The sequence below is a fragment of the Branchiostoma floridae genome, chromosome 17, assembly GCF_000003815.2.
Source record: "Branchiostoma floridae strain S238N-H82 chromosome 17, Bfl_VNyyK, whole genome shotgun sequence".
In the NCBI taxonomy this organism is placed as follows: domain Eukaryota; kingdom Metazoa; phylum Chordata; class Leptocardii; order Amphioxiformes; family Branchiostomatidae; genus Branchiostoma; species Branchiostoma floridae.
Genome location: NC_049995.1, coordinates 1,058,518 through 1,072,579, shown reverse-complemented (window position 1 = coordinate 1,072,579; position 14,062 = coordinate 1,058,518). Strand labels below are relative to the sequence as shown.

At 41.9% G+C, this 14,062-nt stretch overlaps 1 protein-coding gene across 1 annotated transcript in view; it reads left to right on the top strand.

Annotated features, from left to right (window-relative positions):
• Positions 1-3,836: 3,836 nt before the first annotated feature.
• Positions 3,837-14,062, top strand: part of LOC118404874 — a 22,930-nt gene continuing 12,704 nt past the window's right edge. Inside the window, exons 1-8 of the mRNA XM_035804254.1 lie at positions 3,837-4,467; positions 5,755-5,894; positions 6,592-6,711; positions 7,510-7,626; positions 9,023-9,082; positions 10,386-10,651; positions 12,088-12,241; positions 13,301-13,393. Of these exons, the coding sequence (XP_035660147.1) occupies positions 4,026-4,467; positions 5,755-5,894; positions 6,592-6,711; positions 7,510-7,626; positions 9,023-9,082; positions 10,386-10,651; positions 12,088-12,241; positions 13,301-13,393 (1,392 nt within the window). The 5' untranslated portion in view covers positions 3,837-4,025. The remainder of the gene's footprint in view (positions 4,468-5,754; positions 5,895-6,591; positions 6,712-7,509; positions 7,627-9,022; positions 9,083-10,385; positions 10,652-12,087; positions 12,242-13,300; positions 13,394-14,062) is intronic.

The following is a 14,062-nucleotide window of genomic DNA, read 5'->3' as shown; positions in this document are numbered from 1 at the left end:
ATTTCAGTTCGCTGGGATTTAATTTCGCGGTAGCGGAAAAAGGACTTTTCGAGGTGATTTCAATTTCACGGTAGCACCATGCACCTTAGTACCATTAAAAATGTTCGCGGTGGTTTTAAATTCGCGGTAAAAAGGGCCACGGTGAAAACCGCGAACATTAATCAATCAAAAATATTTTCGTATTTACAGTATTTCAAACCTCGCGAGAAAGTGCGCGGCGACACGAGAAAGAACATTTTGACCTCTGACCCTTCAATATCTCAAACCTCGCGAGAAAGTGCGCGGCGTCACGAGAGTCCGCCATGTTGGAGGCTGTGTGAGCTGTGGTCCCAGGTTCGAGTCCCGCTGACGCCACAACCGGCGATTTTTACTAACTTCTCGACGTTTTATGTAAGTACAACAACTTTTACATTACATTTCCACATTAATAGAAAGTAGATAGAATATTTTTGCCATTCCTGGTTCTCTCTGTCCGATATAATTTGTTTTCCTTGGTCGGTGCGTGCCGCAAATATATACGTTAACGTTTATATCACAAGTAACGTTAGATGAAGGAGGTTAAAACGTCCTTGGTTAAATGTGTTGTTACCAGATGATATATGGTAAAGATAGGCAAAACTACCGAAGTCACGGGTTCCTCTCTCAGCACTCGGTGTCTAGTGCGGAAGGGGCCTTCCGCACTAGAAGTCTAGTGCCGAAGTTACGTCCGCACTAGGTGTCCAGTGGTGAGTCGACTTCAGCACTGAAAACCCCGATTCACCACTAGAAACCGAGTGCTGAGACTACCTTCCGCACTAGAAAACGAGTGACGACAAATATTCCGCACTAGAAAACGAGTGACGACAAACATTCCGCTCTAGAAAACGAGTGACGACAAATATTCCGCACAGGAAAACCAGTGACAACAAATATTCCGCACTTGAAACTGAGTGCTGACAGCCAGCCTCCGTTACGTTATGTACAGTTCCGGGCAGTTAAAGGTGGTACACATATATAAAAGAAGTGTAACAAAACGTTCACCTTGAGCCTGAGAAAGCTGCGTATGGGAGGAAATATCCGTGTCGGGTTTTCAAAGAATAGTACATATCAATTATCTTTCTCATTTAGACATTAATTTCTTTCGTGACCAAAGTAGAACTACATCTAAACTGTCTGTATCCACCACGCAATGATGCATGCGAACGATTGATTGAAAGTAGTCTGCAACTCAAACACGACAAAGGGAGCTGTAACGTTAATGTATTGTATTAGCATTTTATCTTCGTGAAATTTAGAAAAAGGGAACGAAGCTGACACACTGTTGACATGAGGTCATCATATACATAACACTATATACATGTAGGATGTAGCGTATGATACACACATGCTGTTTGAGTTCCGACAGAGACAAGACTAAGCCAAAATTGATTTAAAATACTGAGTTTACAAGTGACCGTCCGAAGGTGAGTAGGCGCTGCTGCATGTCAACTATGTTTTTGAGTAACGATTTGGACGCGAGCACTGGAAACCCAGTGCTGACGGTCTTAAAATGATAGTAGCACTCGGCTTCTAGTGCCGAAGTGGTCTTAGCACTCGGCCTCTAGTGCCGAAAAGTCACCGAGCACTAGAAATCCCAGTGCGGAACCCGTGACTTAGGTAGATCGGCACTGGGTTATCCAGTGCTCAATGACCTCCGCACTGGGTAACCAGTGCTGAACGACCTTTGAACCACCCTTCCGCACTAGAAACCGAGTGCTGAGCGGAGTTCGGCACTAGAAACCGAGTGCTGGGCGGAGTTCGGCACTAGAAACCGAGTGCCGGGCGGAGTTCGGCACTGGAAAACGAGTGCCGAGACAAGGTGTAGCTCTGGAATTCCAGTGCTGACGGGTCTTCAGCACTCGAACAAAGCCGTTCCGCACTGGAGTTCCTGTGCGGAAGAAACTTCCGCACTGGGACCCGAGTGCCGACGCCATTTTCTCCACGTATTCCGCACTGGGCGGCCAGTGCGGAACCCGTGACTTCGGTATACTTGCTAAAGATAGAATGTTTAAACTCGTATGAATTTATGAATCTGTTTTCTTCCAACATATGAAATACATCATATAAGATCACTCCCGAACTTTTGCAGAGCTTTCCAGACGAAATTTACTTGCTTCTTTGCGCTTGCGTACTCTGTCACTGGTGTTCGCAAATCATGAAGATTAGTGTTTGGGGGTTCGATTCCGAGATGAAAGTCATATTGCACGGATCCGTCAAAAAAGCGAGCCAAACAGTTTTACCCACACAGTACTTTACAGGGTAGGTTTAGCTCAGTTGTCCCTAGAGTTCAGGGACCACATACTGAAGTCCATTGCTAGTACATTCATCAAATACAAGTTCTGGCATTCCTTTTGACCTTTAAACTTAGTAATAGTAGTCCTTGGCCACTTAACGTTAGATTAATTCTTGCTGTAGAATTCATTTGTCTTAACTGTCTTTCCAGTGTAAAATCCGTATAGTGCAGTGTTCATGCCAGGGCTCTAGCCAGCTCGACATTTTTTCCGTCAGCCAATTCCCATTGTCGCGAAAACACTATTCCAGGAGTTAGAGAGACCAAGGACGTTATATGAGGGAGAGACTGAACTGAGACCTTAAAAAACGAGTTTTAATGAGATTATCGTATGCGAAAGGGCACCGACACACATTGTCAACAATCATAACAATAGCAAAACAAACAGTGTGTGGCTTTTACGGCCGTGGACGGCATCCTCAAGCCGCCTGTAGCTTCCACCAAGGAGCTTTTATCAGATTTTTGTCCGTCAAAGTTGATGGATTGGTTTTAAAATTTTTTCCGTCACACGCAGCAAATTTCCGTCGATTGACGAAAAAACGGATGCTGGCTAGAGCCCTGGTTCATGCCACTGTTCTGGTTCAGGCTGGGGCTCAGACACATCTGGAAAAGAATCGCACCATTCTGTCAGATAGGGATGGAAAGCTAGAGGCCCCCAGTGTATGGTGGGGCACCGAAACATCTGCATGGAAAATTAGAACACTTACCGAGAAGAGGTGATCTGGGCATGGTTGGCTACAAATATGCAAGCAATAGCGAAGCTGCATAATTGCCCAATTTAGCTGATGAAAAATCATCTTGCTTCAACCTTATGCACGATCTAGACATGGTTTTTCCCGATATCGGCGAGCCGAAAACCTCTCGCCTACAGCTTTTTTTCAGCGTCTAGATGGAACTGCAATATCACCATAAAGATATCGGCAGAATTTCTCCCGAAAGGTCGGGAGCATTCGCCCGATAGCTTAGCAGGGGTCCCCGATAGCTTGGCAGGGGTCCCCAACAGCTTCCGCGCACTTGCAGATATGTCCCGACTTCAGGAGGGCTCATTAGCATATAACGCGGGCTCATTAGGCTATATAGCTGTTTATGACTGCAAGCGCCACGGGTGTCCCGCGGCCAACGTTCCAGATCCCTCCCGACATCTCCACAGGTATCGGCAAAACCTGTGTATAGATTGGGCCTTAGTCTTAGGAGTAACTTAGGTAGGTTGCCAGCTATAGTGTTCTTCCCAAGTTTTAGCAGTCCCAGTATAAGGAGGCAAAGGACGATACCAACAGAAAGATGTAAAATACTGTATGCCACAACAACGCAAGTAACACCCTTCATATGCTTGAAGATTAGAGACAACGAAAATACTTATTTCTGAAAAAAATTTCGTTTTCTGTTTCAGACCAAAGCATTTTAGCTAGATGGCAGACAAATCAGCAGCTGCAACTTCCTGGATCACCAGAAGTGACATCCCCCGAAGATGTCACTAACCAGGATATGACATCATATGTGGGACTGTGGTGAAGTGATGCAATCCTCAGTAAGGGCTGGTCACCAGGGACGCATCCAAGGGCAACCCAGGGGGAGGGGGCAGCCTGTGATCCCCACGGGCAGGGGATCATCACTCTTGCATGGGGAAGACCTTGAACAATTTTCTAAAGTTTCTCCGAAGATACCATTTGGAAGGGGCTCAGGTCAAAGGGGCAGGGTCAAAATTCTAGTGGGGTCTATGAGGTCAAGAACAGGTCGACTGAGGACACCAACAAAGAAGTACAGCAGTGAAAGTGATGAGAATAAAGGCAGGTCTGAAGTAGAAAGTTTATCAACACCAGACACAAGGCAGCAAAAATCCACAGCAACTGAAACAGACGAGAAGCTCAATTTGGATGGAGAGATAGAAGGAAAGACGGAAAAAACAGACAATGTGGTTGGAAGTTCTGGAGCTACCCCTGTGAGAAAGAGGAGAGGTAGACCACCTGGGAAGAAAAACAAGAAGACTTTGGAGAGAGAGGAGGAAAAAAGGAAGAAAAGAAGTAGAGTCTCCTCTGATAATAGTGATGCAGAAATGCCTCATGAAGAAGGGAGCAGAGAAGAAGGAGGGATAGAGAAAATGACAGGAGGAGAAGAGAAAATCTCCAGGAAACGCCCGAGACTCAGAACAGGGTCATCAAGTAAGTCTGTTTGAACCTTTTGTTTTCATCCCCGAGAAGCTCAGATTGGCGTGCAGGTCACTTTTCATTGCAGCAAGAGAGAAGGTACATGTATTAAAGCCTACTAGTACTACCCACTACCTAGTACTACTACAGTCAAAGCCGTTTTATTGCACTCCCCATTTGTCAGCACATTGTGTGCAATTATCCGGATGGTGCAACAAAGCAAAGTTATTCAGCTGGACCGATCACTACTAGTGCAATTAACAGAAGTGTGCAGTTATCCGTTGTGCAATTGGCTTCTACTGTACTGTAAGTGGCTTCTAGTAGGCAAAAGACTGGTTCCTTGCTAGTCTCTGTGAAATTCCTCAATATTACATAGTCTCAAGCCATTGCTATATATGGCTGTATTCAGATTGAAGATAGACCAATGTGAAGAGGGTGGGTAAGAAAGAAAAAATAAGGGTCAGAGAAAATATGACAAAGATACATTTTTAGAAAAGCAGTTGATTTTGTTTTATGACCATGAAATCCTTTCACTTTTGTATTTTGAAGCACAATACATTTCATTTCAAAGTTTCTATATTTTGGAAGATTTATGCATCATACAAAATTATTAATTTTCTGTATAGGATCAGGTTACTGTTTTTTGGTAAATTTGGTAAAACTAAGTACACATTTTTTGTGGTGGCCGCTTTGACTCGAACTCAAAACCACCACAAACATTTTTCCACTACAGTTGGTGACTACTACTAGTACAGTACTGTAAATGCATTTAAGTTTGCGTTGATTTACTTTTGCGGTAGTGGAAAAATGGAGTGTTCCCGGTAGCGCCATTGACTGCAGTCTCATACTATAAATAATGGAAACATGTTCGCGGTGGTTTAAAGTTCGCGGTGAATTGGTCACACGCGAACATAAAACCACCACAAACATCTCCTCATTTACAGTATGGTACAGCCTGCTACCATATGAATCCAAAATCACTAGTTGCAAACATTCCCGGCTTCCAAAAAATTAAATCCCCTCAAGCTTATATGCATTTACAAGCTGTAATTCCTGATTTTTTCAATGTACTTTTACTAGTATGTTCACAATTTTCACGATGACAACTGTAACATGAACTTATTATCATTACCGATAACAAATAATTCGTCTTAGTGACAATAACAAATAATTTGTTCACTGTGAACATTTAGTTCCAAGAACAAGTTAAATCTCAGACTCAAGACTGTGAAAGTTTGGTACTGAGAAGACAAAGTGAATTACAGTATAACTTTAAGTTTGTCTTTTTCATTTTGGATGAAGGCGTGACACCTAGACCTACCAGGCAATGTCGGAGGAGAGTTCGGGAACCATCGCCTGATGATGATGATGAGTCAGATAAAGAAATGGAGAAGGAAGCTATGGGGAAGGTTGGAGAAGATGAAAAAGAAGCAGCTGTTATGGTATGTGGTAAATAAGATAAGCATAATTCATATTTACTAACAGTTATTGGTAAATATATACAAAATGTTTATGTGTGCACAAATTCTTACTAGGTTTGGGAATATAAGTTCCATTCCTGTATTAGGACATACTGTAAATGCATTTAAGTTCGCGGAGATTTAATTTCGCGGTAGCGGGAAAATGGACTTTTCGCGGTGGTTTTAATTTCGCGGTAGCACCATACACTGTAGTCTTTTACTGTTATGGAAAAATGATTGCAATGGTTTTAAATTTCGGTGAAGCGGCCGCCGCGAAAACCGCGAACATTAGTCCACCACGAAAGTTTCTGCATTTACAGTATCCCAATGCTGCCAGAAAATCATCTTTCTCACGGCCGTCAAATTTGTTGTCAATATTTTGTACTGTTATGGTCACATGATGGTGAGTGCATGCATTAATCTACTAGTGCTACTGTTATTATTGAGGTCGGTAAAAAACTGCTCACCTTAGCTTGTTCGTAAACGACAGGAACATGATAATGATCAAAATAGATTGTCATGTAACTCTAATGTGTAAATGTTTTATACCTTTTTGAGTGTTCCTAACTCAGTATGTTGACACTCACAGAACACATGGAGACAAGAAGTTGAAGAGAAGGGTCAGTGTGTCTGTTCAAAGTGCATGAGTGTTCCTAACTCAGTATGTTGACACTCACAGAACACATGGAGACAAGAAGTTGAAGGGAAGGGTCAGTGTGTCTGTTCAAAGTGCGGCTGTCACAGGAAAAATGTCACATCTATGTGGAGGCACTACAACAGCTGCAAAGGCAAGGTACAGGTACGTACTACATGTACTGGTAGTACTTAGTATTAGGTTCATGGGGGGGGGGGGGGGGGGTCCACAAGGATTGATCCTTGGTCCACTCAAGGATTCATTCTGGTCCACTCCTCAATCCACATCAATCTGCTAGCTGCAGTTTCTGTACAGACACCTGACACCAGGTGTAACCAGTGTGTTGTTATTCCTTTTCACCCATAAGACCACATGACTGTTTTTTCCTTTTTGATTATATCCATTAGTGCATATAGCTTACGGGCATGGACATCCAATAAAGATTATTGTTAGTTTGTTCGGTCAATGTAACGCACGTTCGCATCTGTATCTGTATGTTCCCGTTGTCGCATTCATATGTAGTTTGGTATGTTGCCTGCACCTGTCCTGGAAGCACGCAGGGTTCTAGCTAGTGCTTTTTAGCGTAGTGGGCCAGTACGCTAAAATTTGTGACCCCCTACGCTAAAACAAGGGCCACTACGCTAATTTTTAACTAGTGACTAAGTGTAGTGGTGCTTTGCTGTCATTTGCTTGTTCAACAATGACTAATAAATGTCTGAACAATGAAAAATGATGATATGCCACTAAAAACTGACCCCAAAGTCCTAACTTTTAACTCTACATCTTCAAATCTCACTGTGGAAGGACCAAGACCCCCCCTTCCACACCATTATCCTGATTAGTCGCTTTGCTACCATGCCATTCCCACCACGCTAAAATAAAATCCTGGCTAGAACCCTGAGCAGTGTGGTCCCTAGTATGATATCTTTCTTTCTTAAACTTCCTTGTTCCTTTTCTGTACAGACAGCCCAGCAGCTGCAGTGTAGCCAGTGTGATGCCAGGTTCACCACTACAGGTGCACTGAAGTATCATCTCATCAGTGTCCACTCTACCTCACCTGTTCAGGAAGAACCACTTAATGTAAGTCAAGTGCATATATTTATACAACCAATCTACACCATAGACTACTGGAAATCTTGTAAGAAAAGTGCCTATATGTATATGTCAGGGTAGAGACTGAGATCTGGTAGAATGGGTGATTCTACCAGTAGAGATCCTGATCATAGTTTTATTAGAGATCCCTACCCTGATCGGAGTTTTTGTTGACAGAGACTCTGATCACGATGTCTACCGGTAGAATCGTGTATTATGCTAGTAGATGTCGCGATCAGAGTCTCTACAGGTACAATATTCGCAGAAATGTATATATATATATATATATATGTATATGTTTATATAGCTACATTTTTGTAATTGCAGTTTGTAACTGCCATAAACAGGAAATGTGTGTTTGGAGACTGTTGAAAGTTCTCTCATAATGTAGGATTTATGTTGTCCTCAACATAGAATGAATGACCATGGTATATTTCCTTTGGGTTCATTACGTTAACCTATACACCTTTCTCACGCGGTGGCCATGAAAGATCTAAAACGAGTTTAATGAGTTAAACAAAGACTGTCCATCATAATTAGCAGTTCAACCAATGATAGCATGGAAATTATAAAGTTGACCAATAAGAGAATGGCTGCATATCCGTCAAATATTTGCATTATTATGTTTTTATTTTGCATATGGGATCAGTACGCGAGTCTAAATTGCTACATATATATTTTGCTGCATAACACTAGTTATAATATTTATTATTTGATCTTGTATTGTGAAAATTTGTGTGGTTTGGGGAAAAACGAAATGGGAGCTGATTTTAGAAATAAGTTTTGTTTGTTTGCCTCACTGACATCGTCTTCAATCTATCATGGCCGCCACGTGAGAAAGGTGTATATAAGACCTACAGTTTGACATTATCCACAAGGCCATGTTGCTTTGATTATACGGATGACACCCCTGGGAACTTCTATTTTGATGTGAGCATGCAAGTAAAAAACAGTTTAGGACCAAAAAAAGTTGCCTTCATTATGAAATATAATAGGTTGGGAAGGCTGAACAAATGACCCAACACAGAATATTGAATACTGAACAATAGACTCTTCATTTTTGTTCTCTCACATTGTCTTTTTTAAACCTCAAAATTGAACTTGGCATTGATGACAATAGTACATTTTCCAATTTTATTTTTCAAAGATCTATAGCATATATTTGCTTATTTTGCTTCAGATTTGTACAATTTGCAGCATGGTTGCAAAACTTTTTTTGGAAACACTTAGAAAAAAAGTGAAATTGATGAGCACATAGATGTCATCCATATAATCAAATCAACACCATTTTAGGTAAATTCATGCAGAAACTTGCATGTACATTGTTGTATAACAGCATAAGCACTGTCTTAAGTAAAAACAGTAAGTCTCCTGTTGTTTACAGGAAAGAGCCAGACTGAGGTTCATCTTGAAGAAACTGGGAAAACTGCAGTGCAAGAACGAGGTATGTTGGAAGGCTGTACAAGAAGAATGAGGTAAAAATAATAATTTAGCAACTACAAAGACTGAAGTATGTGAAGAATCTAGAAAACTGATTGGCTTGAAACTTAAACTAATTTATCTATGGTCTGAAGAAGGGAGGCCTAGGGGCGAGGAGGATGCTGTCAAACTCCTCAAACAACCTCTACAAGACAACAAAAATTCAATGTAGGTTCAAATGTCTAGCTAAGTCACTCGTTCAACAGTTTCATCAGGTATGGAATGGGAGAGTTTTTGTGTTGATTGGTACAGCATAGTGCAGCATTCAGTTTCTGTTTGTTTTGAGTGTTCCGGCCGGAGCCAGTCCCTGAAGGATGATGTCAACAGTGACTTTGCAAAGTTCAGGCACAGATGTTCTCTCCTGTCTGCCAGCGATGTTAGTCCGACGTTTTGAAGGGCGTGTGGATAATCAGAGTAGGTGGTAGGGCTGGGTAAAAAAACTGGTACAAAACTGTTTTTTCTCATTGGACCGGTCCAGAAAAACCGGACCTCAAAAAATTCGGTGGACCGGATGTTGGACCGATTGAAAAATATCATCAGGCATTCGCACGTTTTCGGGCTTACCGGTCTAGGCAAATAACAAGAGCGAAGCAGGGTAGACTCTAAAGTCATTTTTACCACGTTTTAAAGTCAATAGTACAGAGGCAGTTAGCCTTGTAGGATTTTTAAAACGCCAGTGGGAGTCGAATACTACACAAAACAGATTTCTTTGTAGCAAAATGGACCATTGTTTTCAGTATCGTCCATTCACATAATGAACGTCTGGACCTGAACTGGACCTGGACCTGAATTTTCTATACCGGTACCCACCCCTAGTAGGTGGTACCAAGTATGATTCGGCATGCGCGTTTTTGGACAAGTTCGAGTTTCTGTACTTGCTCCTTGGTAAGGCTGGTGCTGTGTATTCTAAGATCTCCACTGCTAAGTAGGATATTCACTCAGTAACAAACCAGCAATCTCCAACCCCAGCAAGAACAAAAGGACTGCAGAAGTCTTTTAGATACACCAGTCTACCTGAGACATTACAAGCCGACTGTACAATCAGGTACAAGATAAATGGGAAACTGTCATGTTAGGGATGTAGGTTATATGTAATGTGTTGATTTTGTATTTTATTGTAAAAATCAACATCAGTCAGGTCACCTTTTTTTCAAATCTATGTCTATGCAATGTTGATACATGCATGTGATTATAGAATTGAATGGCTAAAGCTATGGCAATAGGAAAACTCACTGAGGTTTGAGATCTTTTATTTCTTGTTTCTCCAGGGTTGTTCGTCTAGCTATACGACCGTATATGGGTATGAGTACCACGTAAGGCGCTGTGGAAAGTCTGAAAACGAGCGTGAAGTTTTCCCGTGTGACCAGTGCGAGAAAACGTACCAGAGTGCCCTTGGGCTCCGATTGCACCAGCGTACCATCCACGCCCCGACCCCAGAACCTGACACCGTGGTCGGGGGAATGGACAGTCCCGCGGGGGAGTCTGGAGAAGGTGGGGTGACGCCTGGGAAATCTAAACGGCGAGCGGCTGCCAGGTTGGATTTTACTGTTACATCATCTTATACAGGGCTCGAAATACCACCTGCATATACAGGTTAGTGCAGGTAAAATTGGAGCTGTGCAGGTATTTCTGATGTCTACCTGCATCTAACCTACACTGTAACATGTACTGGGTTTTATACATAATGAACTTTAATGTACAAAGTATGGATTGTTATTAGCTGCATCGACTGTTACCACCTATAAAGTATGATTTCAAAGGAAAAATAGCAATGGTTTGTGAACAATTTTAGTATGATCCATACTTCTTAAATTCAGAGTGGTGCAGGTAAAATTTGTCTGGTGCAGATAATTTTCAATGTTACTTGCACCAGTGGTATGCAGAAATAAGTATTTCGAGCCCTGTTATATCTGTTGATCTTTGACCTGGGCTGGCAGGGACTGGTAGAGTAATGGGTACAGATTAGGGGTGGGTACTGGTTCTACGTAAAGGGACAAAAATGTTTTTTCTTGCCGAAAAAAAATGACCTGAAATCATCAGTGGACAGGCTTTTTGTATCAATTAGAAAATGAACAGATTATTGGCAGGCCTCCACACGTTTTGGGGCTTACCGGTCCTAGAAATAACAAAGTTTAACGTGAAATATACTTATTTACAGTTTATAGTCATGTCTACCAAGTTTCTACAGTCAAACTTGGTCTAAGTTAATAAAGGCAGATAACATTGTTTACATGAAGATAGGATTTTAAAATGCCGGTGTCGGATACTTCACCAAACAGATTCCTTTGTAGCAAAATGGACCATTGTTTTGAGTATTGCCCATTCAAGTTTTCACAGGTAATTATATGTTAGGTCCAGGTTCAGATTAGGACCTGAACTGGACCTGTACACCAATTTTCCATACCAGTACCTACCCGTAGCAGGGATGTGTAATTAAATGCAACATAAGGCACCTGTACAGAGGTTTAGGTACAGGTCTGGACCTCTATCTGTATCAGAACTATTTGGCAAATAAAAGTACTAGTAACCAGACGGTGTGATCTTCATGACAGAATCATACAATACCACTGAGAAAATGTTTGCATGAAGACTCTTCCTCGTCTTTTTCTTTCATTGAAGTATCTAATTCCAGTTCAAAAAAGAACAAGAAACAGGGACTGTCATGCCTTCAAATACCAGAGTTACCAACCTAGAATTGATGTGTTCAAAAATCCGTACTTTCCCAGAACTATCGTAGAGTGGAATTTGTTATCACCAAGTACAGTAGGGGCATCTTCTCTGGGTAGTTTTGAAGAACGCTTGCAGATGTGCAAAAGCTAGATGTGACGGGTCGTTCGGTATAATACAGCCAGCTGCTGCCGCACCGCGCGCCTGCGAAGCTGGTGTGTTACGCCGAACGGCGGTTATACCGGCTATATAGATACAGATACAAATTGTTGTTCCTTCTTTGTCCAATGATCTCTACTCTAGAGCCCTTCTCCATCTCCAGGAGATTGTGGATGGGGAAGAAAGGGTAACAAAGTCTTGGGAGCGACAGAAGGAGAGAAGTCTGAAGCCCCTGTACTCAACTCCTGAACTGAACATCACGCCTCAGCAGATTCAAAAATGGACCAGAGATATCAAGGTACCTACGTCGATGTAGGTTAGACATCCAGGTAATAAGATATACCAAAAAGTAGTTACTCAAGCAACTGGAAATGGTCAGACGTTTCGGATAGAATCCACTATCCTTCGTCAGTGACACTGAAGTGATCTGGAAGAAACAGGAGCTCATTGACTCATTTGCATTAACTGTGTCTTAGCCTTGCTATCCTTCGAAATCCAAATTGTCTTCAGCTTGATTTTGCCTTACCTTTGTTTTCTTTGGAATCCAACTTGTCTTCTATCTGAATTGTCTAACAACATTTCCTATTGGATATCTGAAATTGTCTTCATTCATAGCAAGAGTATAGAAGACCTGTTTCTTCCAGATCACTTCAGTGTCACTGACGAAGGATAGTGGATTCTACTATCCAAAATGTTTCGAAAACCATATCCAGTTGCTTGAGTAACTACTTTTTGGTGTATCAAGGTACCTGTTGTTGGGCGATCACATGATGTGGAACCAGTCAGTATGTTAGATGTGGTCACATGACAAAGAACCAATGAGTGGAATAGGGACACCCAGGTAGCTATTGTGGCAGGATCGTATGACAAAGAACCAATCAGTGGAGCAGAGGCATCCAGGTACCTGTTGGGGTGTCATCACATGACAGAGAACCAATTATTGGTTGAAGGTCTGAGTCTAAGGTTACCGTGTTAGGACCCCACCCAAAAAATATGTTCAGCATGGCCCCCCAAAAGTCAAGCTGTGTATTTTTTCTCGAATAGCAATTTCATTTAACTCAGCAAAATTTGCCCGTCAGCAAAATTCACCCCTAAAAATGCAGGAAATTACATTTCAGAGGGTGAAGTTTTCAAAATATCCCCAGACCTCCCTTGCAGTGCCTTGTGCCTTCGGCGCTGGACATGTTGGGGGCCATCGTCCTCATAAGCTTACACTGAATCCCTTTGTTTGTTTTCAACAGAAAGAACATTAAAGTTAACTAAGTCTGATGGCATTATTTGCCCCCTCCTTAAGGAATTAAGGTACATTTAAGCCACATTTATGGCATTTTCAATAATTCCATCTTTTGTATTCCAGGATGTGGGCAGTGTGGACTGCCCGTATGAAGACTGCCCTAAAACCTACACCAGTCTGATCGGGCTGAAGGCGCACCTTACCCAGTGTGACAAGGTAAATAAGAAAAAAAGCTGGCCATGCAAATATTACATTATAAATGGTGAATGTAAATCGGTGGCAGGATGCTACATTTTTGAGCAGCGGCTTTGAATTGATTCGTTCAACGGATGGTTTGGTTTGGATGGATCGTCTAATGTAGCTCCTTTAAAGCCCTTTTAAATGCAAATTACGCTACCGAGTCAGCGAGACCGAGTGGTCTAAGGTGCTGCATTTAGATCGCAGTCTTGTTTTACAGGCGTGGATTCGAATCCCACTTACAATGAAGCTTTTTTTTTCTTTGTTCAGCAAATCCCCTTGTAATGTCATTTGATAGAAAATAGACCACTTCAAGATACATTGATGTAGGTTAGACATCCAGGTAATAAGATACACCAAAAAGTTAACTCAAGCAACATATGGTTTTGGAAACGGTCAGACGTTTGGGATAGAATCCACTATCCTTCGTCAGTGACACTGAAGTGATCTGGAAGAAACTGAAGACAGCTTGTTTTTGCCTTACCTTTGTTTTCTTTGGAATCCAAATTGTCCCCTGTCTGAATTGTCTAGCAACGTTTCCTATTGTACATCTGAAATTGTCTTCGAGTATAACAGACTTGTTTCTTCCAGATTCAGTGTTCCTGACGAAGGATAGTGGATTCTATCCGAAAGGTCTGACCGTTTCCA